Source organism: Mandrillus leucophaeus, unplaced genomic scaffold (genome assembly GCF_000951045.1).
Source record: "Mandrillus leucophaeus isolate KB7577 unplaced genomic scaffold, Mleu.le_1.0 Scaffold448, whole genome shotgun sequence".
Taxonomy (NCBI): Eukaryota; Metazoa; Chordata; class Mammalia; order Primates; family Cercopithecidae; genus Mandrillus; species Mandrillus leucophaeus.
In genome coordinates this window covers 2,226,053-2,252,063 of record NW_012104787.1, presented here as the reverse complement: position 1 = coordinate 2,252,063, position 26,011 = coordinate 2,226,053, and the positions used below count along the sequence as shown (strand labels likewise).

The following is a 26,011-nucleotide window of genomic DNA, read 5'->3' as shown; positions in this document are numbered from 1 at the left end:
AAAAAAAAAAAAAAAAAAAAAACTTGTTAAAATATTATGAATGGTATGATATTTAAATAAAATTTACTAAGATAACGTAGGCGTGCTCTATAATTTACAACCTGTTAAGAAGGAGTAATGCTACTATGTGTTTTAAGCACTTACTGTTGGCCAGCCCTGGACATTGTCTCCTGTCATCCTCTCAGCAGCCCTATGGGGTCAGTGGTACCTAACTGCCCCCCTTTCATCAAGGGGAAAAACGAAGGCCAGAGGAGTTAGGGAACTTGCTCAGGGTGGTGGAGGCAGTGGGTGGTGGAGCCAGAATCGGGATCAGACCCACTCAGGTTGACCCAAACCTTTTCCTGCCTCCCGAGTGCCATACACGGTGGGTATTGACATCACTCTATTGCAGATGGGGAAACAGAGTCAGAAAGATGAAGTAGCTTGCCCAGAGCTCCAGAGCCAGTAATAGCTGGGACTGGAACTGCATGTTCTGACCTTCCCTCCTCAGTCCTTCCCCACCACCCCCAGGGCAAGCACAAGTGCAAACAGAAAACTCGGTGCCTGGGATTAAGGTAGAAGATGAACAAAAGAGCAGTTGCAAAAGGAAGTTTATTTCAAAATTTTTTCCTAATTTGACCTTTTTTTTTTTTTTTTTTTTTTTGAGACGGGGTCACCTAGGCTGGAGTGCAGTGGCACAATCCTGGCTCGCCACAGCCTCGACTTCCCAGGCTCAGGTGATCCTCTCACCTCAGCTTCCCGAGTAGCTGGGACTACAGGTGTCCACTACTATGCCCAGCTAATTTTTGTATTTTTTTGTAGAGACAGGGTTTCGCCGTGTTTCCCAGGCAGGTCTTGAACTCCCGGGTTTAAGTGATCTACCCACCTTAGTCTCCCAAAGTGCTGGGATAACAGCATGAGCCACCACACGGAGCATAATTTGAACAATGACGTTAACACTAACCATGTATACTGCCGTGATGGCATAGCAAAGAGACATATAAATCCAGGGCTGAGCTTTCTGGTTCTTCTACTGAGTTTTCAGCTTTGGGAGGGGAATGAAGAGGGATGAGGGGCCCTTCCTTTCATTGCCTCCCGGCGTGGCTGGATCAGTCCTAAAGTCTCGGATCGCTTTCATTTTCCCCACAAAATGTGTCCACATGATGTTGCACGTTATTCGATACAGGAGAGCTGTGGCTGTTTGCTGGAAACAGTAAGCAAGGAGGGTAGAAGCTGATGCCAGATCAAGGGTCAGACTGGATAGCACAGTACAAAGCGCCACGCCCACTTGCCACTGTGGCTGAACTGATAGGCCGGTTTCTCGCGGCATGTGGAGGTGGCTGCACCTCAGAGAGACTACACATGGGGAGCTTCCATCGTCCTGATCTCCTATTTAACTGCAGCTTGGGAGGTGGGAGGGAGAGTGAGAGCTGGGCATGGAACTTTTGGTTGGCACCATTGATGGCTGGGCCCTGGTAAGGCCTGTGGAGGGAGTTAACATGGAGACAGATCCTCCTGACAGAGCTTTGGGAGTTTTGGGGGCCTCCTCCTGTTCCTGGGGTTTACCTTCCATCATTCCCTACCACCTTCACCACGCCGACAGCCAGAGGAGGGCTAAGGGCAGAGCCACAGAGCTCCCAGGATATCGCCAGGAGAAGGATGGTTCTCTTCTGAGTGGCCTGGTTAGGGAATCTAGGGTGCAGAAAATGAGGAGAGTCAACAGGTCTGGTCCCCATAAGCCGTTGGAAAAGATGGGGCTTGGCTGAAATACTTAGAGCTCATTCCAGCCAAACCCAAGGACTGGGATGGAACCTGACCCTGAGGCAAGCAGAAGCCACACCCCTCCCTGCAGGGTGAAGGATGTGGCCCCAGAACCCCTGTTGTGGTCCCAGCTTGCTGAGCAATCCCAACTTTTTCAACCCCCCATATCCCCTTTCCTCTTAGATGGCAATAGCAGTCCCTACGTCCACTGGAGAAGTTGCAGGCTGTGGCAGGGGAATTCCATAGTCTTAGGAGAGTTAAGAGCTCAGAGGTGGGGCAGGGCCTGAGCTGGAAGCCAGAGTGCAAAGCAGTCATCACTGGTGAAGGTGAAGCCAGAGACAGGCAGGGACACGATAGAGTTGGCTCTTAATCCCGCCCAGACAAGAAAGAAGCAGAGTTCCAGGCAAAATGCAGGGAGCTCATTGGGCCTGGCTCTCAGGGGAGTCAGGGGAAGGAAGTGGGGGATGAGCCTTGAGCAGCAGTGCTTTTCCTGGGAGAAGAGGCAGAAGCACTGCCAGGCGTTCCTGCCGGGCTCATATTGTGAATAGTATTGCAATGTGAACATGCTCTGGCCTAGAAATTTTATGTGTAGGGCTCTATCCTTTGTTGTAAAGCTCTGTAAAAGCTTTGTAACAAAGAGTTATTTTTATTTTGTATTTTTGTAGAGATGAGGTCTCATTCTATTCCCCAGGTTGGTCTCAAACTCCTGGCTCAAGTGATCCTCTGGCCTCGGCCTCCCAGAGTGCTGAGATTAGATGTGTGAGTCACCACACCCTGCTGTTATTTATTTATTTTGTTTAGACAGGATCTCACTTTGTTTCCCAACCTGAAGTACAGTGGCATCAGCAGGACTCACTGCAGCCTCGACCTCCCAGGCTCAAGTAATCCTCCCGCCTCAGCCTCCCGAGTAGCTGGGACTACAAGTACACACCACTGGGCCCAGCTGGCATCTCTGCTTTTCTCAGGGTTATAGAGCCTTGGGCAAGACCTTTCTGGGCCTCTGTTTCCTTATCTTTAAAGTTAGGGGTCTGCTGGGTGTGGTGGCTCACACCTATAATCCCAACACTGTGGGAGGCCAAAGTGGGAGGATTGCTTGAGGCCAGGAGTTCGAGAACAGCCTAGGCAACAAAATGAGAACTCATTTCTACAAAAAATAAAATAATTAGCCAGGCATGGTGGTGCTCGCTTGTAGTCCCAGCTGCTTGGGAGGCTGAAGTGGGAGGATCACTTGAGCCCAGGGGTTTGAGGCTGCAGTGAGCATGATCATTCCACTGCACTCTGGCCTGGGCAACCAAATGAGACCCTGCCTCAAAAATATTTTTTTTTTTTAAATTTTAAAAAATAAGGTTGGGGCCGGGTGTGGTGGCTTATGCCTGTAGTCCCAGCATTTTAGGAGGCTGAGGCAGGCAGATCACGAGGTTAAGAGTTCGAGACCAGCCTAAGCCAAAATAGTGAAACCCCATCTCTACTAAAAATACAAAAAATTAGCCAGGTGTGGTGGCAGGTGCCTCAAATCCCAACTACTCGGGAGGCTGAGGCAGGAGAATTGCTTGAATCTGGGAGGCAGAGGTTGCAGTGAGCTGAGATCGTGCCACTGCACTCCAGCTCGGGCGACAGTGCAAGACTCCGTCTCAAAAATGTAATAGTAATAAGGTTAAGGAATAGAGGAGGCTTTTTCCTAGGGTCTCTCCAGCTGTGACATTTTGTGTCTTGTAAGCCCTTCCCTGAGGTGCCATTCCAGCTTATGGGCCCCTCGTCCTTCCCTCCAAAAGGGATCTAGGGAACTCCAAGCACCCCCTGCTTCAGCTGGCCTCTGGCTCCAGCCAGCTGATTACAGACAAGAAACCTAAGAGAGAGGCTACTCTCTGCCCAGGGACAAGTGTCCAGGTGGAGAGAGGCCTGGGTTCTTCTTCAGCGTACCATTGTGTTATTGGCCTGTGACTCACTTTGCCTGGTGGTTTTGGACCACTCTGTGCATGGTGTGGTTTATCTGCAGAGCAGAACTGGTGCTGCTTTCCTGCCAGGTTCATGGACTATTCCAGCAACCTCCAGCTGAGCACCCCACTCCAGTTGCGCCTGCTTCCTTTGGCTATTTTGTTCTGCTGCTGTGTTTGGAGTGATCTGTTTAATATGAGAACGTAAGCTTGCTGTCTTTCTGCTTAAAATCCTTCAAGGACTCCCCTTGAAGATCAAACTTTGTGGCACAGAACCTGAAGTCCTTGCTGACTTGGTCCTCATCACCTCCCCTATGGAGTCCAAGCCATATAGAACTACGGGGAGTTTCCTCAAAGTGGCAGGGGTCTTATGCTCACCCTTCCTTGCCTTCCTGACCTGCCTAACTCCACACAACCAGAAAGACTGAGCCCCAGTATCACTCCTGGGAATGTGCCTAACCCCACCTCAGCCTCTCCTGAGCTCCTCCTTGGGGTTTGTATCATGCCCAATATTAATTATTGATTGCTGTGTAACAAAGTATCCCAAAATTTAGCTTTTTTTTTTTTTTTTTTTTTGAGATAGAGTTTTGCTCTTTCACCGAGGCTGGAGTGCAGTGGCGCCATCTTGGCTCACTGCAACCTCCTCCTCCCGGGTTCAAGTGATCCTCATGCCTCAGCCTCCTGAGTATCTGGGACTACAGGCACCCACCACACCTAGCTAATTTTTGAATTTTTAGTAGAGACGGGGTTTCACCATGTTGGCCAGTCTGGTCTCAAACTCCTGACTTAAAGTGATCTACCCGCCCTCAGCCTACCAAAGTGCTGGGATTACAGGCGTGAGCCACCTCATCCGGCCAAGCTTCTTAAAACAGCAAGATTTGTCATCTCACTGTAAGCATCAGATATCCAGTAACAGCATAGCTGCAAGACTGGCTCAGGGTCTCTCGTGAGGCTGCAGCCAAGAGTGACGGTCACCTGAAGGCTTGACTGACTGTAGGGTCCAATTCTAAGCTCATCTACATGGCTGTTGGCTGGAGGCCTTGGTTTCTCACCTCTCAATCGGGCTGCTTAGGATATGGCAGCTAGCTTTTCTCATAGCAAATAATCAGAGAGAGGGAAAGAGAGAGGCAAAGGGAGAAAGAGAGAGAATGCCAATAAGATGCCTCAGAAGACCTTTATAACCTAATGTCAGAATTGGGATACCATCACTCTGCCATATTAGTCACACAGATGAACCCTAGTAAAATGTGGAAAGAGGCTACGCAAGGGCGTGAACACCAGAAAGAGGGGATCACTGAGGCCACGCCAGTCATCTGTCCTGGAACTTTTCATACTGGGTGGGGTAAGTGTCTGTCTTCCCCACTGGATTAGGACAGAGTCTTATTCATCTTTGCCTTGGTGCCATAGTATTAATAATTGATTATTAAATGAATGAATGAATGTTTTCCCTAATCATCTCCTCAGGATTTTTGTGTATTTAAATTTAAATGCAATTTTTCATGATAAAAATAATGCATTCATATTAGTAAACAAACTAAAACAGTACTCAAGGATGTAAAATGAAAACAAGTTTCTATTCTTTTTTTTTCTTTTTTCTTTTTGAGATGGAGTCTCGCTCTGTCACCCATGCTGGAGCGCAATCTTGGCTCACTGCAACCTCCACTTCCAAGATTCAAGCAATTCTCCTGCCTCAGCCTCCTGAGTAGCTGGGATTGCAGGTGCCTGCCACCACACCTGGCTAATTTTGTATTCTTAGTAGAGACTTGGTTTCGCCATGTTGGCCAGGGTGGTCTTGAACTTCTGACCTCAGGTGAGCCTTGGCCTCCCAAAGTTCTGGGATTACAGGCATGAGCCACCGTACCTGGCCACCATTCTTATTACTCTGTATCCAGTCTTACTCCTTAGAGGTGAACATTGTTTACATTTCTGGGGTACCCCTCCAGAAATTTTCTAAACTACAGGAAATACTTAAGTATTAGAAATACTTATGTACTATACATTTTTTTCTGAGATAGGGTCTCACTCCGTTGCCCAGGATGGAGTGCAGTGGTGTGATCATAGCTTACTGCAGCCTCGACCTCCCAGGCTCAAATGACCCTCCCACCTCAGCCTCTTGAGTGACTGGGACCACAAGTACATGTCACCACACCTGACTAATTTTTTTATTATCCCGTAGAGAGTAGGTCTTGCTATGTTGTCCAAGCTGGTCTTGAAGTCCTAGGCTCAAGTGATCCTCCCATCTTAGCATCCCAAAGTGCTGGGATTACAGGTGCGAATCACCACACCGAGCTCGAAATTTTAAATATTTAGAAGTATTTTCTAAAATACTACTACTAGAGGTTTGTTGTTTAGTTTTGTTTAGGGTCTCATTATGTTGCCCAGACTGGACTTGAACTTTTAGGCTCGGGGAATCCTCCTGTCTCAGCCTCCTGAGTAGCTGAGACTACAGCTGCGTGTGGCTACTAGATTTTTTAGGTGTCATGTGAAGTAATATGAGTAAAAGTGCTTTGATCATGTCAAAGACATTGCCACCTATTCTTGGTGCTTTAGACTGCTGAGTCTGACCTTGAAGGCTGGGCCAGTGGCCTACCATCTCTTAGGATTGGAATGCTTGCACTGTGGCTACACCAGGCACTACATTGTTACCATATACATTTAGATTATTTTTCATTTTTTCATTATTGTCAGCAGTGTTTCTATAAGTGTCAATACATACAACCTTTTCTATAATCTATATTATTTTCTTTCAAAAACTTTTTTGGCAGTCTCACTGTGTTGCCCAGGCTAGAGTGTGGTAGTGCAATCACAGCTTGTTACAGCCTTGACTTCCCAGGCTCAAGTGATCCTCCCACCTCAGCCTCTTGAGTAGCTGAGACTACAGGAGTGTGCCAACACACCCAGCTAATTTTGTGTTTTTTTGTAGAGATGACTTCTCACTATAGGGCCCAGACTGGTCTTGAACTCCTAGGCTCAGGCGATCCTCTCTCCTTGGCCTCCCAAAGTGCTGGGATTATAGGCGCGAGCCACTGCACCCAGTCTCATATTCTAGATTATTTACTTAACAGAGATCCCCAAAGTGGTATTTTTGAACACTGAAAGTAGATATGAACATTTTCATGAGGGCCACCAGCTTCTTTGAATTTCTTGCCTACATAGTACATCTTTTGTCATCAGTTTTTCTCCTCAGACTTCTCTCCTTTGCTATCAGTTAGGATTCTCAGTTGCTTATAACACATTCCACTCTAGTGACTTTGAACAGAAGGGATTTCTTGGAGGACATATAAAAACTTGGGAATATTTGACAGGTCAGAGAATATTTGGCTGGGATGCTATAGAGCCAGGGACCATACAGTCAGACAAAAACACCCACAGTACCAGGTTGGTGTCATTTCTGTTGGAAGATGTTTCTCTTGGAAGCATCACTGCTGACACTGTTTGCCACCTGTCCCTGATAACTCTGGGTCTGGGTAGCAGAACGATCTGCTCTTCTGCTACTGTCCTTGCCAAAATATCTTGTTTTTCCATGTTTGACTGCCGTCTAACATGCATCAGTGCAAAATGAGCAAAAGATTTGAATAGATATTTCTCTAAAGAAGACATACAAATGGCAAAAAGGTCTATGAAAAAGTGCTCAACACTATTGATTATCAGAGAAATGCAAATCAAAAAAACTACAATGGGATATCATCTCACCCCAGTTAAAATAACTTTTATCCAAAAGACAGGCAAACACAAATGCTGGTGAGGATGTGGAGAAAAGGGAACCCCTCACATACTGTTGGTGAGAATGGAAATTAGTACAACCACTATGCAGAACAATTTAGAGGTTCCTCAAAAAAATATATAAATAGAGCTACCATGTGATCCAGCAATTCCACTGCTGGCTATATACCCAAAAGAAAGGAAATCAGAATATTGAAAGATATCCGCACACCCATGTTTGTTGCAGCACTGTTTACAATAACCAAGATTGGAAGCAACCTGTGTCCTCCAACACATGAATGAATAAAGAAAACGTGGTACATATACACAGTGGAGTACTATTCAGCGATGAAAAAGAATGAGATCCTGTCATTTGCAACAATGTGGATGAAACTGGAGGTCATTATGTTAAATGAAATAAGCCAGGCACAGAAAGACAAATATCACATGTTCTCACTTATTTGCGGGCTCCAAAAATCAAAACAATTGAACTCATGGACTTAGAGAGCAGAAGGATGGTTACCAAAGGCTGGGAAGGGTGGGTGAGGGGCTGCAGGGGAGGTGGGAATGGTTAATGGGTACAAAAAAATTAATTAGAAAGAATGAGAAAGACCTACTATTTAATAGCACAACAGGGTGACTATAGTCAATAATAACTTAATTGTACATTTTAAAATAACTGAAAGAGTATAATTGGATTGTTTGTAACACAAAGGATAAATGCCTGAGGGGATGGGTACCCCATTCTCCATAATGTGATTATTATGCAATGTATACCTGTATCAAAACATCTCATGTACCCCATAAATATATATATACTTGCTATGTACCCACAAAAATTAAAAATAAAAAAATGTCAAGTAAAAAAAATACATCAATGCCCCATGCGTGGAACTGACAGAAACTTCCTTAAGTGGAAGGGACTCTGGGAAGTGTAACATTTCGTCCAGGAAAGTATAACATCTCTGTATTGTTGTTGTCTGAGATGGACTCTTCCTCTGTCACCCAGGCTGGAGTGCAGTGGCACTGTCATCTTGGCTCACTGTAACCTCCGCCTCCTGAGTTCAAGTGATTCTTCTGCCTCAGACTCTTGAGTAGCTGGGATTATAGGCACGTGCCACCATGCCCAGCTAATTTTTGTATTTTTAGCAGAAACAGCATTTCACCATGTTGGCCAGACTGCTCTCTAACTCCTGACCTCAGGAGTTGGGTGATCTGCCCACCTTGGCCTCCCAAAATGTTGGGATTACAGGCGTGAGCCACCGCACTGGCCTGTATTTATATTTTCTGCCCAATATCTGTTGGTTGCACTTTTCTCCTCTTATATCACTAGTCTCCTTCCTTTCCCTGTCATATTAGTTTGTGAGGGCTGCTATAGCTAAATATCACAGAATAGGTGACTTAAACAACTGAGATTTATTTCTCATGGTTCTGCATGTTAGAAGTCCAATATCAAGGTACCAGCAGTTTGGTTTCTTCTGAGGCCTCTCTCTCCTTGGCTTGCAGATGGCACCTCCTCACTGTGTCCTCAGTGGTCTTTCCTCTGTGTGAGCTCTCCGTGTGTCCAAATCTCCTCTTCTTTTTAAAATTATTATTATTGTTGTTGTTTTAGAGACAGGGACTCACTCTGTTGCCCAGGCTGGAGTGTAGTGGCGTGATCTTGGTTCACTGTAGCATTAACCTCCTGAGTCCCAGCAATCCTCCTACCTCAGCCTCCCAAGTAGCTCGGACTGCAGGCACGTGCCACCACGTCTGGCTAATTTTTATTTATTTATTTATTTTTATTAATAGAGATGGGGTCTCACTATGTTGCTCAGGCTGGCCTCAAACTCCTGGGCTCAAGCAATCCTTCTGCCTCAGCCTCCCAAATTCCTGGGATTACAGGCCTGAGCCACCGCACCCAATCTAAATCTCCTTTTCTTATAAAGACTCTAGTCAGATTGGATTAAGGCCTATCCTAATGACCCCATTTTAATTTAATTCCCTCTTTAAAGGGAATATATCTCCAAATACATTCCCAGTCTCAGGCACTGGGGCTAGGCATTCAACATATGAATTTTGGAGGCACACAGGCACACAGTTCATCCCATACCACTTTTTTTTTTTTTTAAGAGGCAGAATCTTGCTCTGTCACCCAGGTGGGAGTGCTGTGGTGTGATCATAGCTCACTGTAGCCTCAAACTCCTGGGTTTAAATGATTGTCCCTCCTCAGCCTCCCAAGTAGCTGGGACTACAGATGTGTGCCACCATGCCCAGCTAATTTTTAATTTTTTCTTGTAGAGATGGCATTTCACTATGCTGCCCAGGCTAGTCTCAAACTCCTGGTCTCAAGTGATCCTCCTACCTTGGCCTCCCAAAGTGCTGGGATTACAGGTGTGAACCACCATGCTCAGCCCTAAGATTCTTTTGCCCTCTCCTCTACTCCACCTCCCACCAGTCCACATGCCATGAACTTAACTGCATTCTCCTCTCCCTTCCAGCTACAGCCTTGGGTGCCAGCAGTTTACTGCCTTGGATTCGGAAGCACCCAGATGTCCCAGAGCAGTCCTGCTAGTGCTGCCCCGGGACCCCTGCAGTTGGGGGTTGGTGGTCACAGGAAATGGGGACCTGAGGCTGGGCTATGTGCAGAGCAGTAGAGAACCCCAATAGCTGAGAAGTCAAAGACAAATCTTTTTTGTTTCTTTAAACATGTCTGCTTGTGTAAGGTAAAACTGTCAATGCCCATATTACATGTGGATGTAAGTAAGGAACAAAGTGAAGACAGCAAAAATGTGCAGTTCCGCTGGACTGCAGAAGCCCTCTCATGGAAAGAGTGATCATCACGTAGCATAATAACACTGAGACATGTTAATAAACTCTTGTCAGATTAGCTGTGTTATAAGTCTTATTTAGTTGTCGCAGTAAATTCTGTTTGGGTTCAAGTCAGTGCTCACAAAGCTCAGTTATATGCACAAATAACTTCGATGCAGACGATTCCTTCTACAACTTTTGACTCTCTAACAGCTTTTAGTACGTGCTGAGTGTGGAATAGAATCATAGCACCAGAGACTGAGAACTAAAAGGGCCTTTGATATGAATCCGTGCTAGGCAAGGACATGAGTAAATTGGGGCAATGGACTTTGATTCAGGTAAAGCACCTCTGTTGGTTAGAACCTAGCCCTAAGCTGGGCTTTGGAAATATCCCAGGAAGGTGCTTTCGTGACTGTGTACTAAACTCATTCTTTCCTGATCCCTCAGAAGACATTTCCCTATCCACTGGTCTGTTCTAGAAATAGGCTCTCCATATTCACCTGACTGTTCTGTCCGTTGGCTCTACCACCCACGTGAGAACCACCTAAACTACCTTCTCTTTATGCCTGCCACCTGAGAACCACCTAAACTACCCTTCTCTATGTGACTGCCACCTGAGAACCACCTAAACTACCCTTCTCTTTATGCCTGCCACCTGAGAACCACCTAAACTACCCTTTTCTTTATACCTGCCACACCTGGCTAGGTAAGACTGTCAGAGTCCTTAGCACTGGGAGACTATACATGGCCTCATATTGCCCACATCATTTCACTAGTAATATTCTTTCTAGGAATATATCCAAAGGAAAAAAACAGATGCAGGTCAAAATTTACATGCAAGGATATTCATTACAGAATAGTGAAAAAAATGGGACAACCTCAGTTACGAACAATAGAAGTTGGCATGTAAACTATGTATCCACATAATCGTCATTAAAAATATGTTTTACAGAAATTTAATGGTGTCAGAAGATGCTCAGCAAGGCCAAACAAAACAGGGACCAGGCATGGTGGCTCATGTATGTAATCCTAGCACTTTGGGAGGCCAAGGTGAGAGGATCACAGAAGCCCAGGAGTTCTTCAAGACCAGCCTGGGGAACATAGTGAGACCTTGTCTCTACACAAAAATGTAAAAATTAGCCAGATGTGGTGGCACACGCCTATAGTCCCAGCCACCTGGGAAGCTGAGGTGGGAGGATCACTTGAGTCCAGGAAGGGGAGGCTGCAGTAAGCTGAGGTCATGCCACTGTACTCCAGCCTGTCTCTTTTGAGACCTTGTCTATAAAACAAGAATTTAAAAAAAAAAAAAAAAAAACTAGAAAATAAAACTGTATTTAAAATAATCTTAATTTTTTTAAAAAAACCAGAAGGCAAAAACTAAAAGGAAAAAAGACTGGAAGGAAATACAGTAGGTTAGCAATGGCTGTCTTCTAGCAGTAGGATTACAGGTGAGTGATTTTTCTCTTCTTTTTACTTTGTAGTTTCTTTCAAGGTTTATAACCAGAAAAATGGCCAAATAGGAACTAGAAGGTCAGTGCCAAAGGTCTTTGCTACATACTCAAAAGAGATCCAGACACAAATCCTGCTGCCTTCCTTGGAGAGTCACTTCCACGGCATAGTCTGGTTACCGGTGCCACCGGACACCCCTCCCTGAACACCATCCCCTCCCCTTGGCCACCTCACCTCAGGGCTTTCTTGTCTGTCCACAGGGCCACATTGTCCACAACTGGAAGGCGCGATGGTTCATCCTTCGGCAGAACACGCTGGTGTACTACAAGCTTGAGGGGGGTCGGAGAGTGACCCCTCCCAAGGGCCGGATCTTCTTGGATGGCTGCACCATCACCTGCCCCTGCCTGGAGTATGAAAACCGACCGGTAAGTGACAGCTCCTGCTGTCCAACTCCTCTCTGTTCCACAACCTTCCCACCTCTGGCCTCTTTGGGAAAGTGGTCTGGGTAGGAGGAAGAGCTCAGAGTGAGAATTAAAAAACTTGGATTCAAGTCCTGGCTCCGCCACCTACCAGGTATGTGAGCTTGGACAAGTAGCTAAACCTCTCTGAGCCTTCGTTCCTCATCTATAAAATGGGATTAAATAATTACCCCTGAGTGTCTCACATGGTTGTGGTGAGGACCATGAAGGTCATGGTGTATTAGAGCACTGTGTGGGCTGGGAGGCAGGCACCACACAAATGTGAGTAATTACTGCTATCTTGGGGTTCACTATGATGGCTTCATTCACTATGATGGCTTTCATTCCCTGAAGGGTCTGTGTTCCAGAAGTAAGGGGTGGCTTTAACCCTACCATTAAAAAAGTCTAGGCTGGGCGTGGTGGCTCCCGCCTGTAATCCCAACACTTTGAGAGGCCGAGATGGGCAGATTGCTTGAGGTGAGGAGTTTGAGACCAGCCTGGCCAACATGGTGAAACCCCATCTCTACTAAAAATACAAAAATTAGCTGAGCATGGTTGCAGTGGCCTGTAATCCCAGCTACTTGGGAGGCTGAGACAGGAGAATTGCTTGACCCTGGGAGGCGGAGTTTGCAGTGAGCCAAGATCACGCCACTGCACTCCAGCCTGGACAACAGAACGAGACTCCTCAAAAAAAAAAAAAAAAACTCCCAATGAATTATTTATCAAGGGCCCATTATGTGCCAAGAAATTTGGAAGGCATGGAGGAATCAAGGAAGAAAATGGTAAGATTGTTTCTTCACAGAGTTGCTCATTTTATTGGGAAAGCAAGTGGTTAATTGAAAAACATTTGGCATTCCAGTGATGCCACAGCTATCAGGAGCTGCAGAGAACCCTTCATCCCTGAAGAGGAAAAAGATATTTCAGGCTGGGTCAGGCAAAGCTTCAGGAATAGAGATGTGGGCAAAGATGGAACAAGGAGAGAGGCAGTCATTCTGGACAGGTAGAATGTCTCGAGTAAAAGTAAGAAAAGTATGCATGGAGAGAGGGGGGTGTGGCTTCTGGGGAGAAGGGCCTCCAGTGTGGTCAAAGGGGAATGTTCACTAAAGGAGTGATAGGAGTTTGGTTAGGGCCAGATGGAGGTAATGGAGAGCCATTGAAGATTTTGAGTGACAGCATGGTCTGATGAAAACTCTCTTAGAGGCCAGGCACAATGGCTCATGCCTGTAATTCCAGCACTTTGGGAGGCCGAGGCTGGCGGATCACCTGAGGTCAGGAGTTCAAGACCAGCCTGGCCAACATGGTGAAACACTGTCTCTACTAAAAATACAAAAATTAGCTGGGTGTGGTGGCGGGCACCTGTAGTCCCAGCTACTCAGGAGGCTGAGGCAGGAGAATTGCTCCAACCCAGGAGGTGGCGGTCGCAGTGAGCTGAGATCATGCCATTACACTCCAGCCTAGGTGACAGAGTGAGACCCTGTCTCAAAAAAAAAAAAAAAAAAAAGGAAAAAAAAAGAAAAAAGAAAACTCTCTTAGAAAGACTAAAATGAAGGCTGTAATTCTAGCTGCTCAGGAGGCTGAGGTGGGAGAATCACTCAAGCCCAGGAGTTTGAGACCAGCCTGGGCAACACAGCGAGACTACATCTCAGAAAAACAAAAATGTAGGCCTGGCACAGTGGCTCATGCCTGTAATGCCATCATTTCAGGAGGCCAAGATGGAAAGATAGCTTGAGCCGAGGAGTCCAAGACCTGCCTGGACAACATAGTGAGACCCTATCTCTTAAAAAAAAAATTAGATGGGCATATTGGCAGGTGTTGGTAGTCCCAGCAACTTTGGAGGCTGAGGCAGGAGGATCACTTGAACCCAGAAGTCCAAGACTACAGTGAGCTATGATTGTGCCACTGCACTGTAGTCTGGGTGACAGAGTGAAACTCTGTCTCAGAGAAAAAAAAAAAAAGTATAGAAAGAATAAAAGGAAGAACTAGTTTTAGTTCAGTTACTAATAAGATTTCTAGGTCCATAGAAAGGAATCTCACCATTTTCTTTCTTATCATGTTTTTCTTCTTTGACTCTCCTACACTTGCCGTGTTCAGGAGAGAAAAAGACTGAAGACAAATGAGGTCAATTAAGGAATCTTCTAAGTATAAGAAAATATTAATGATGGTTAATTCTGGGTGGTGGGTTTACTGGCATTTGTTATGTTTACCTCTGTACTCTTCTGTAAATTCATATTTTTCTCAAATAAAAAACAAAAGGAGCTATTAAAATAATCTACGCATTAAATAAAGCAAAAAGAAGGAACGAACAGGAGAAGTCATTATGAAAGAAATGTCAACAGGACTTGGTGACTGACTGGCTGTTGAGGACAAGGGAAAAGGAGGCATCGAGTATCATTCCAGCCTAGGAGGCTGCACAGATGAAATGTCATTCCATTATTTCCATTGCAAGCTTGGAGGTGTCACTGATTAAAAGTGGGAAGTCAGGCAGGGGTAGTTTTCTGCTGGAGTAGCTATAGGACCATTGGAGGATGCTGAGCCTGGGAAAAGATGGGCTCTGCATCCTCTTCCTTTTAGCATCTTAAGACCAGACACAGCTGGGTGCAGTGGCTCACGCCTGTTATCTTAACACTTTGGAAGCCTGAGGCAAGTGGATCACTTGAGCCCAGAAACTCAAGGCTGCAGTGAGCTATGACCATGTCACTTCACTCTAGCCTGGGAGGCAGAGCAAGACCCTAACTCAAAAGAAAAAATTCTACATAAAATTCTCAAATTGTCACCTGCCTGGTTCATGAGTACTTGGGCTAGATCAAGAGGAGCCAATAGATTCCTTAAGAACAAATCATGAAATATATAGACACATACTTTTTAAAACTAGAGAACGTGTAAAAAGAGTGTCAGAATTTTACATGGAATTTTATAGTGTGTCCTAAAATTCTGCTCATTGAAATGGTGAACTGCAGGCTGACAACAGGGGTTCAGGAAGCTGGCTAAACTCTGTTCTTCCACAGTGGTGATGAGCTCACTGTCAAGCTACTACTACTGAAGGAGCAGCTCCGTGGTGGGTGGGTGTGTTTTTATTTAGATGGAGTCTCACTCTGTCACCCAGGCTGGAGTTCAGTGGCACAATTTTGCACCACGCCCAGCTACTTGTTGTATTTTTAGTAGAGTTGGGGTTTCACCATGTTGGCCAGGCTGGTCTTGAACTCCCGACCTCAAGTGATCCACCCACCTCTGCCTCCCAAAGTGTTGGGGATTATAGGCGTGAGCCACTGAGCCCGGCCTGTGGTGTTCTTTAGGACCACGAACCAGTCATGTCTTTTTTTTTTTTTTTTTGAAACAGAGTCTCTCTCCGTCACCCAGGTTAGAGTGCAGGGGCGCGATCTTGGCTCACTGCAACCTCTGCCTGCCGGGTTCAAGTGATTCTTCTGCCTCAGCCTCCTGAGTAGCTGGGACTACAGACGCCCACCACCACGCCGGGCTAATTTTTGTATTTTTAGTAGAGACGGGGTTTCACCACATTGGCCAGGCTGCTCTTGAACTCCTGACCTCGTGATCCGCCCGCCTCGGCCTCCCAAAGTGTTGGGATTACAGGCGTTAGCCACCGCGCCCAGCCCAGCCATGTCTTATTCACCATTTAGTTTGGATGAGGGACGTTGACTAAGTTTGTAAGCAAAGTAAGTTGGGAGAGAATCCTTTGGAAAACAGATTCAGAATGAAATAAAATGCTTCTGTTTTCCAACAGAAGTGATGGATCCACCTACCACCCGATTAATAGTCTCCTATCAATCCCACAATTGATCCAAAAAAATCCCATAAATGTGCACTTAAAAGATAGAGAAGTGGCCTACATGAGAAAGATTCTCTTCTGACAGCACTGAGTGAGTCTACAGTGCCCTGCAGCTGCCCACAGCCAGTGGGCTCAGACTTCTCCTGGAGCTGTGTGTTCCATTCCATGCACCGTATTTATGAGAATGTTGACCAAGTGTAGAACACGTAGCACAAAGTGACCTGGATGGGTTTGGGCGCGGTGGCTCACGCCTGTAATCCCAGCACTTTGGGAGGCTGAGGTGGGCAGATCACCTGAGGTCAGTAGTTCGAGACCAGCCTGGCCAACATGGTGAAACCTCGTCTCTACTAAAAATACAACAATTAGCCAGGCATGGTGGTGGGCGCCTGTAATCCCAGCTGCTCCCTAGGCTGAGGCGGGAGAATCGCTTGAACCTGGGAGCCGGAGGTTGCAGTGAGCTGAGATCGCACCATTGCACTCCAGCCTGGGCAACAGAGCAAGACTCCGTCTCAAGAAAAAAACAAAAAACAAAACAAAACAAAACAAAAAACAAAGCGACCTGGATGGGAAGGAGCTGAAACTAGATCCTATGAGAAATGTGTGAAAGACTTGATGCTCAGACACAAGGAAAGAGGACGGAAGGGAGCATGACTAACAGTCCATTCGAGGTAGGCATTAATATCCTGTCATTTCCTAATGTTCCCGGGAGTCCACAGCCAAGTGGCAGAGCTGGGAGCTGGGGTTTGTGTTCAGATGGGTCTGACTTTGAAGCCTGGGCATTTCTCTCTTCAGTGTAGGGGCTGTCATAGGAGGTGACTCTTCATCTGTGTGGTTCTAGAAGAGAGAACACAACTAGCATGTCCAGGAAGCAGGCCCTACACTAACTGCCTTGTCCACAAGGGAAAGACTGCCATGTGAGGCCGTGAGCTTCCTGTCACTGGAGGTGTCCAAGTGAATCTTTAAAGACCACCTGCTGTGTGGCTGAGGGCTCAGGGCATTTGGCAGTCACTGTCACCTAGATTCTCCCGGGGTCTCGTCATTTTTGCTGCCTGGCGTCCTCTTGCTCTGCCTGCGTGCTGGTCTGACTGGCTGTCTCTTCCCACAGCTCCTCATTAAGCTGAAGACTCAAACATCCACAGAGTACTTCCTGGAGGCCTGTTCTCGAGAGGAGCGGGATGCCTGGGCCTTTGAGATAACCGGGGCTATTCACGCAGGGCAGCCGGGGAAGGTCCAGCAGCTGCACAGCCTGAGAAACTCCTTCAAGCTGCCCCCGCACATCAGCCTGCAGTGAGTGCCCGCTTGCTGGGCTCTGTGGCAGCCTTTCCTGCCTGTGTTTGGTGGGCAGGGCACCCTGCCCCTTGGAGGGGCTCTGTGCTTGCTTCATAGCCTGGCTGGTGCTACCACAGTGCTTCAGGGCCTTCAGCTGTTCCTGTCCTGTGTATATGATTTTCTCTGCTTGGGAGTGGCCCTACCTACCTGCCCCATTTCTGTGGGATCTCTTGTGGCTCCTGCCACCTCTACACACCTCCATGACACAAGACCCCCATTCCATTTCAGCCAGGGTGCTCAGGGCTCCTCCGTCGCAGCTCCCTAAAAATCTTGTCTTAGTCTGTTTTCTGTTACTTATAACAGAATACCTGAAATTGGGTAACTCATAAGGAGGGATTTATTTCTTATCATTATAGAGGCTGGGAAGTCCAAGGTTGAGGGGCTGCATCTGGTGAGGGCCTTCTTGCTGGTGGGAGCTCTCTGCAGAGTCCTGAGGTGGTGCAGGGCATCACACAGTGAGGGGGCTGAACATGCTAACATGCTTACTGCAGTCTCTGTTCCTCTTATAAAGCCACCAGTCCCATTCCCATGATAATTCATTAACTCATTTAACCCGTTAATCCATGAATGGATTAATCCATTCACAAGGGCAGAGCCGCCATGACCCAATCACCTCTTAAAGGCATTACCTCTCAATATTGCCACATTGGGGATTTTCAACATGATTTTTGGGATAAACATTCAAACCACAGTAAATCTCCACCAACCTCCCAGGCAACAGAACTGTTACACCCATCAAAGATGTATGAGTCCATTCCTGGGCTCACCAGGCGCTGAAACCTTGACTGTACACCTCCTATGGGTCTAGGGAGCTGCTGAACACTGGTGGGTGCAGGGAGGATCAGCTGCAGATAAGGGTGGGTAGGCAGGTGGGTTCAAAGATAGTTCAAAAAGTAGCTGAGGGGGTTTGGACTTAATGCAGGGGGATCACAGAGAATCATGTGGGCTACTGTGCACCCTTGGGGCTTTTTTTGTTTTTCTTTTTTTGGGACAGGGTCTCAATCTGTTGCCCAGGCTGGAGTGCAGTGGCTCGATCATAGCTCACTGCAGCCTTGACCACCTGGGCTCAAGTGATTCTTCCACCTCAGTATCCCAAAACACTGGGATGATAGGTGTGAGCCACTGTGCCCAGCATACACTCTTGTTTGTAAGTTAAAAGTCACAGCGCTTTGGTTTTACTACAAAAGCAGTATGTGTCTGGCATAGAAATACTAGAACATTTAGATAAGCAAGAAGAAGAAAAGAAATGTCTGAAAATCCTGCCTCTCAAATTTTGATGCATAACTGAACACCCCCTTCTGTGGTGAGGAGGTATAAACAGACCTACCTGCAAAGAACAAGGTAGCTGAGAGGCAGAAGAAAGAGGCTGACAAATCCAGTTTCTCACAAAGAGGCATTTAATAGGGACTTACAAACAGAAGTGATGTCTCTGCTGGCCAAGAGACAGTGAATCACCACACTCGTCCTCCAGAAAATATCCTTTCTATAGCAAGCTTTTTTGGGAAAATGTGCAGCTAGTCGTGCCTCACACTTTCTTGTGAAACCTGTGACCGCTGGGGAGGTTAGATAAACATCTTTATGAGGGGTGAGTTGCGCTATGGGAACACCGTGGTATGCGGGAGTCAAACATCCATCATCAGGCCAGGCACAGTGGCTCACATCTGTAATCCCAGCACTTTGGGAGGCCGACGCGGGCAGATCACTTAAGGTCAGGAGTTCGAGATCAGCCTGGTCAACATGGTGAAACCCCGTCTCTACTAAAACTACAAAAATTAGCCGGGCATGGTGGCACATGCCTGCAATCCCAGCTGCTCCAGAGGCTGAGGCAGGAGAATCACTTGAACCTGGGAGGCAGAGGTCACAGTGAGCCGAGATCACACCACTGCACTCCAGACTGGGTGACAGAGCAAGACTCTGTCTCAAAAAACAAACAAACAAAAAACAAAAATCAGTCATCACAGTGGCTTCACTTCAAGATGGCATCACTCTGGCCATGCAAAAGGCTGCTTTCCTACACCCCCTTTTTTTGTGATGTGTGTCACACCATTTGCCACTTGCCTTATACCCTTAGCAGTGACTCAGGACCCTCCCTTGTACCTACCAGCGTGACGCGGGTTCCCTCTCCTTTGCCTTCCCTTCTGTGTAGTCGCATTGTGGACAAGATGCATGATAGCAGCACCGGAATCCGTTCAAGCCCCAACATGGAGCAGGGAAGCACCTACAAAAAGACCTTCCTCGGTGAGCCTGTTCCCCAGGGCCGGGCTGGGCGGTCAACCTGGGACATGGTGATGCAGGGCTCAACTGTGTGCTTGACCACCCTATATTGAGGTCAGAGCTTCCTGCTGGGCAACAGGCTGGCCTGAGATGGCCACGTGTGGGTGTGCAGCCACAGCTCTATGCAGCAGGTATGGCCTTCAGTCTGCTCTTGGGTAGAGCCCTGAGGCTGCCCAGAGGGCTAAGGTCAGTGAGGTCATTGGCCACACACCCCAAGGACGCTGGTCCGTTACCTGTTGCCTGACTGGTGCTGCCCTTGGCCAGGCTCCTCCCTGGTGGACTGGCTCATCTCCAACAGCTTTGTGGCCAGCCGTCTGGAGGCGGTGACCCTGGCCTCCATGCTCATGGAGGAGAACTTCCTCAGGCCGGTGGGTGTCCGAAGCATGGGAGCCATTCGCTCTGGGGATCTGGCCGAGCAGTTCCTGGATGACTCTACAGCCCTGTATACTTTTGTAAGTTGGGGAGTGGGTTCTTCTTGCCACCAGGGCAAAGGTTAAGGAAGATACAACAGAGTGGGGGCCTGGGGTCCACAGTCACGGGAGGAGACCTTGGGCTTGGGGGACGACTTCATCCTGATGCAGAATGAGGTTTCTGTCCTGAAGAATTTCCTTTCCCCTCTGACAGCCGCCATAGCTTGGGCCTGGGTATTTGCTATAGCAGAGTCTTTCTTCCCTCTTTCCCCCTAGGCTGAGAGCTACAAAAAGAAGATAAGCCCCAAGGAAGAAATTAACCTGAGCACTGTGGAGTTAAGTGGCATGGTGGTGAAACAAGGCTACCTGGCCAAGCAGGTATGGCTGCTTTGGAGCAGAGAAGAGAGATGGACAGTTCTCAAGCTTAGGGGAGGCAGCAGTGAGCACAGAGGAAGGGAAGGGCTGAGGCTGCTGGAGGGCACCAATTATAGCAGAATCTATGAAAGCAGGAGCCCAGCCAGCCCCCAGAAGCAAGTCAAAGAACAGGCACATGCTCACGCTCACACACACACGTGTGCCAGACACAAGGGCTGTTCAGGAAAACTGTACTATACACACATAATTATCACAACATCAAAAAACAACTTCTACAGAATTGCCCAGCTTCACATATTTGTCTTGGAGGCATTGCTGACTGGCTTGAGGTTTTGCATTTGCCGGCCTTCTGTTCCTTGGGGCATCCTGGGGTCTCTGCCTTCCCTTGTGAGATTCTGCACACCCCCTTGATACACTTTCTGAGCTAAAAACAATTTTTTCTACCATGTCGGTATGTTGAAGATCAGATTCTCCATGGTAAGGCTCAGTGTTCAAAGCCTGGCCATGGGCACTACTCCTAAACCGTGTTTGGGAGAGCAGCTGTGTTGAACCAGAGGCAAGCTGTGTCCTGTGGCATTCCTACCTGTGCCTAACAAAAAGGGTATTCTGTGAACAAAATCACCTGTCCTTGGCACAGGAAGTGAAGCAGACATTTTGCACGGCCTTCGTGTTTGTGCACATGTTGTATACCATGTGAATGTGTGTGTCCGCACAGAGGGCACGTACATGGCTTGGCGCCACTCCCATCATTACTCGGAGCATGTGCTGTTGCTGTCACCTGCTTCTTGCATACAGAATCCTCATCTGCTCTTAGATTCTTATCATCCCCACCACTGCCTGTCTGCGCCAAGGCCCTGCTTCTGCTGGGCCTGATAGGAGTCCTTCCCAAGGGGAGGAAAAGAGGCCCCTAGGGGAGCTTGAGGAGGATGTGGGAGGGACTCTGAGGGTGTTCCTGACTAGGAGGGCTAAGGTTTGTGATCTAACCGTAGCCCTCCCAGTCAGTGAGGCCAAAGAAAGTCACACAAATGCACACACACATGCGCGCACACACACACACATGCACATGTCAGCTTCTTACACATTTAGGTTTTATCATATAATTGATCATTACTTGCTTTTTTCCTAAAGCACAATGTGAAAGTGGTTTGACTGCACATGTAGGCACATGTGTAGACTGACAAATATACGTGCAGCTGAAGGTTTGTTTTTGGACTGATGTGGCCCTTAGCTGGTGTCCTTGGGCTCAAGTTTACCTGTGTGCTCCCAGCCCAGCTGACACCTCCTGCCTCCTTGTCCTCCTTTATGCCCTGAGTGGTGTGTGTCCCTTTTCCTTCTGCATGGATTCTCTTTGGCTCTGCCGACTTAAGGTGATGGCGTTTTTGCTAAAGTGTCATTGAGTGGGGGTGTTGGCAGGGAGGTCTGTGAGATGTCATTGCTATCCTTAGGTTTCCTGCGGACTGGTTTTAGAACGTAGTCCCATTGGAGCAGGCTGGCTTGTTGGGGGTTTGCCGTTACATGCATAGATGCAGGAGAGAGGGACATGCAACTATCACCAATGAACTTGGAACAATTTCTTTGCCTCAGGGGCACAAGAGGAAAAACTGGAAGGTGCGCCGCTTTGTTCTGAGGAAGGATCCAGCTTTCCTGCATTACTACGACCCTTCCAAAGTGAGTGCGCATGCTGGCTCCGTGCTGGTCCCGTGTTGTGATGCCCCCAGACACTCCTCTCCTGGCACGGCGGGCAGCTGGCTGGACATCCTGTCTTCCCCTGGCACCTGCTTCTGCTGCACTTTGCCTTTCCTTCCACAGTCCAAGCTGCTCTGCCCTGTCATCACATAGGTGCCTTTTTCTTGAGCGGTTTCTTCTATGCCTAATCCCCCACTTTCCCCTGGGAGGCCCATCTTTATCATTTTCAGAGGAAAAGCATCTTTTGTCTTCCCCAAAGCCTGCTTTGTGAGTAGGGAGGATGAGGTAGGCTGACAGAGTCTCCTACTGGCACTTCCCAGCCTCTCCACACTTTCCATTCAGAGACTCCATTAATTCTGCGTCCCTCCACTTTTCCCCACCTATGTTTTGAAAAGCTTCTGTCGCCATACAATATTTAAGCCATAATTTACTAATTTGCTTTTTAAAAAACTTTGGTGGCAAATTAAAAAAAACCATTTTTCTGTTTCTGATACTAGGTATTACCTCATGCTGAGTGGATCTAATTCCAGTCAAAAGCAAATAAAAAGGGCCCTTTAGTTAGCAGTTCAGCCTTGTCTTGGGCGATGTATGACTTTCATTAGTTTTTGTTGAAATAGTGAAGAGTGGGCAGTTCCTTCCTCACTGAGCTTCAATCAGGAACCCCTGCCTGGACCCAGCCAGGCCACAGGAGGGCCCAGGGCGAGGGATGTGGCAGGAGGAGCCTCCAAAAAGCTCCAGTTGACCTTTCTGTGGGTCATGGTGGCCTGGCTACAGGATGGAGTTCAAACTCCTTCCTTCCTGGCTACCTCAAATCCTGTTTGAAGCAAGGAAGAAATAAACAAATGAAAAAACACTTTAGTTTTGTATTTAACTCTCACCATGGTCTAGCCTAACCTACTTTCTTTGTGCCCCTGATGAGTCTGCTGTCTCAGCTTTTAAAATAGGAAACAGAAAATGTACATACACACATATGTGCCTGTACACACCTATCTATAAGTACATATACATGTAAATATATGTATATACATATATATGTACACACGCACAAATGCTCACATATGTACATAGATGGAAACAGTGCAGAAGAGATTACTCAAAGCAAGTGTGCAAAGGAAATAAAAGAATTGCCAAGTTTCTGGGCTGCAGGTACAAGATAAGGAACCATCTCAAAGGCATTCTGCAATTAATTTGTTCCCCACTTTACTCCCACTCCTCCTCCTGTTTGGGCTGAATGCCCCTCTCCTGCCCGGGGACCTACTCTCCTATCCAGGCCCAATTCAAGTCTCCTGTCCTCCCTGAGACTGCCCTTGAACCCCCCAGGCTGGGGCAGATCCCTTCCTTCTCTGAACTTTCCTCCCATTAGCATTTAGTAGTACAAATATTTCCAGTATTTTATTTAACCATTTTATTTTTTGCCCTACCTCTTGCTGGGCCCAACATGCAGTATGAAGTTGATTATTGATTAATTGAAGGGCTGCTGGGGCCCAAGGCACGTGGTGTGTAAAATTGCCCTAAATCATCCAGGGACACCACCAATCACAGTTTTGTATCACACGAAGTTTCATGCTAGGCACATGCTAGACTTGTGTAACAATGTCCTATGTGCAGGAATCTATCAACTTTGCAGAGATGATGACTATGGCTGGGTGCGGTGGCTCAAGTCTGTAATCCCAGCACTTTGGGAGGCTGAGGAGGGCAGATCACTTGAGGTCAGGAGTTCGAGACCAGCCTGGCCAACATGATGAACCCCTGCCTCTACTAAAAATACAAAATTAGCCAGGTGTGGTGGCGTGTGCTTGTAATCCCGATTCCTCGGGAGGCTGAGGCAGGAGAATCACTTGAACCTGGGAGGCAGACGTTGCAGTGAGCCGAGACTGTGCCACTGCACTCCAGCCTGGAAGACAGAGTGAGACTGTCTCAAAAAAGAAAAAAAAAGAAATGATTACTATAAATATATATTTCTGATTGCTTTGTAAGATGCACACAAGGGTTAAGGAAGCCAGTGAATGTTTTTCTGTGTAGCATGTTGGATCAGAGGCTCTGTTTGAGACATCTCCAGGAATGAAAAGCAAATTTGCAAGTCTGCGAGACTTGGTAACTACAACATTGGTGGGCACTTCTGCTGCCTGCTGTGAAACAGAGGCCCAAGCTTCCTTACTGGTGCATACAGCTTTGGCCATGTGATGTCCAAGTTCAGCTTCATATTCTATTAGAAATGATTTTGCACTGACTTCTTTAGCTGGCCTGAGTTGTAAGGGGAGTGCAACTCTTCCCTTTTGTGCATTCACAAATTCCTAATTGGGTCTCCTTTCCTCTGCAGGAAGAGAACAGGCCAGTGGGTGGGTTTTCTCTTCGTGGTTCACTCGTGTCTGCTCTGGAGGATAATGGCGTTCCCACTGGTAAGGAGCAACTTCAGCCCTGGCCTGAAGATCTCAGGGGCCTCCCTCCTGCACCTCAGTAACGTCCCACTAATGAAACGACAGCTTTGGAAGCTGAGCAAGGCTTTCTCAATGAGACAGAGTGGTGTGAGTTTTGAAGCGATTTTCAGAATTGAACAAAGGGTATGTTCTTGGCTTTTTAAGAATGCAACTAAGTAATCCTTATGTTATTAATCTTTCCCCTCAGTTTCTATGCTGATGGCCTGTAAGCTTCCACCTAAAAATAATAGCTGAGGCTTACACAATGCTTTAGGGTTAACAACATACCTTAATATATATCGTAACAGGAATTTCACAATAGCCAGCCATAGTAAGAAGATATTATTCCCATCTTATGGCTGTGGAAACTGGGGTTCCAATAAGTGAAACAATTTGAGATCAAACTCCAAATTCTGTGCTTGCTTTTAACATAAACATACTGGATTCTTTGGTGTAAATGAAATGGTAGATCTATAGCATGCTACCATCTTGAGCATAGGAGCAGGCAAGAGGGCTTCCAGGAATATCCAGACATAACCATTGACAGGCCTTAGGGCACTGGTGAGGGACAGGGAATGGGAGGAAAAGGGGACCTCATCTGATAGGATTCTCTGACTGTATACCTTTTAATAAATACGTCATTGTATGTTTTTGTCCATGTCTCAGTTGACTTTCTGCTGGTTCAAGGTGAAAGCAAACATGGCTATTCAATCACTGATCCCCCCGCCCTCTTTTTTCTGCCTAGGGGTTAAAGGGAATGTCCAGGGAAACCTCTTCAAAGTGATTACTAAGGATGACACACACTATTACATTCAGGCCAGCAGCAAGGCTGAGCGAGCTGAGTGGATTGAAGCTATCAAAAAGCTAACATGACAAGGACCTGAGGGAACCAGGATTCCTCCCTCCTACCAGATGACACAGACAGGAATTCCTGGAGAATGGGAGTGTGTTAAGACTTTTGACTTCTTTGTAAGTTTCGTACTGCTTTGGAGAGTGAATGCTGAAGAGTTCCTCAGATTACAAACAGCAATGATGCCATTTCCTTCCTCATCTTCATGTTACAAACCTGGCAAGGCTAGAACAGCCATTAGGCGTCAGCATCTTGACTTTTCCCCAGCATCACAAACAGCCATTTCCTCGGGCACCAAAGTAGGTTCCCTTTGTTGGGACAATTACACTGGCTATGCCATAATGTTGAATAAAACTCTCTTCTTATGCGGTTCTCTCTTAACTTCTTTGGAATTAGTAAAAGCTGACATTTGTTTCTGGCTATTAGAGTCCCATATAAAGTTTTGTAGTTTTCAAGCAACATTTCAAGTATCTCTGTCATTAAGACATACTTCATCTTAAAGTGGGGATGGTGGCCAAACTTTGTACATTCAGAGAATATTGTTTTGCTTTAGAAAACAAGCCTGCATAAATATTATACATTACAGAAGTCATGGACTCTGTCGGAGAACTTAATCACATATATGAAAAATACATACATAGCTTTTCTATGAAAAATGGGCATTTAGAGATGCAGAGTAAGAGTGCTCTGAAGGACAGAAAAAGATGTAAACGGGGAAGGTTTATATCAAGACATTAAATTTTGGTTTTAAAATGAACATAAGCTGAGACAAATAGGTACCAAGAAACTTCACCGGTTGGGAGGTTAATCTGT

The 26,011-nt window shown here is 46.8% G+C and overlaps 1 protein-coding gene across 1 annotated transcript in view; it reads left to right on the top strand.

Moving 5' to 3' along the window:
• PLEK2 (pleckstrin 2) overlaps nucleotides 1–25,571 on the top strand; it is a 26,351-nt gene extending 780 nt beyond the window's left edge. Inside the window, exons 2-9 of the mRNA XM_011994233.1 lie at nucleotides 11,876–12,040; nucleotides 16,963–17,144; nucleotides 19,333–19,424; nucleotides 19,725–19,912; nucleotides 20,147–20,248; nucleotides 21,830–21,913; nucleotides 24,252–24,330; nucleotides 25,094–25,571. Of these exons, the coding sequence (XP_011849623.1) occupies nucleotides 11,876–12,040; nucleotides 16,963–17,144; nucleotides 19,333–19,424; nucleotides 19,725–19,912; nucleotides 20,147–20,248; nucleotides 21,830–21,913; nucleotides 24,252–24,330; nucleotides 25,094–25,221 (1,020 nt within the window). The 3' untranslated portion in view covers nucleotides 25,222–25,571. The remainder of the gene's footprint in view (nucleotides 1–11,875; nucleotides 12,041–16,962; nucleotides 17,145–19,332; nucleotides 19,425–19,724; nucleotides 19,913–20,146; nucleotides 20,249–21,829; nucleotides 21,914–24,251; nucleotides 24,331–25,093) is intronic.
• Nucleotides 25,572–26,011: the final 440 nt, after the last annotated feature.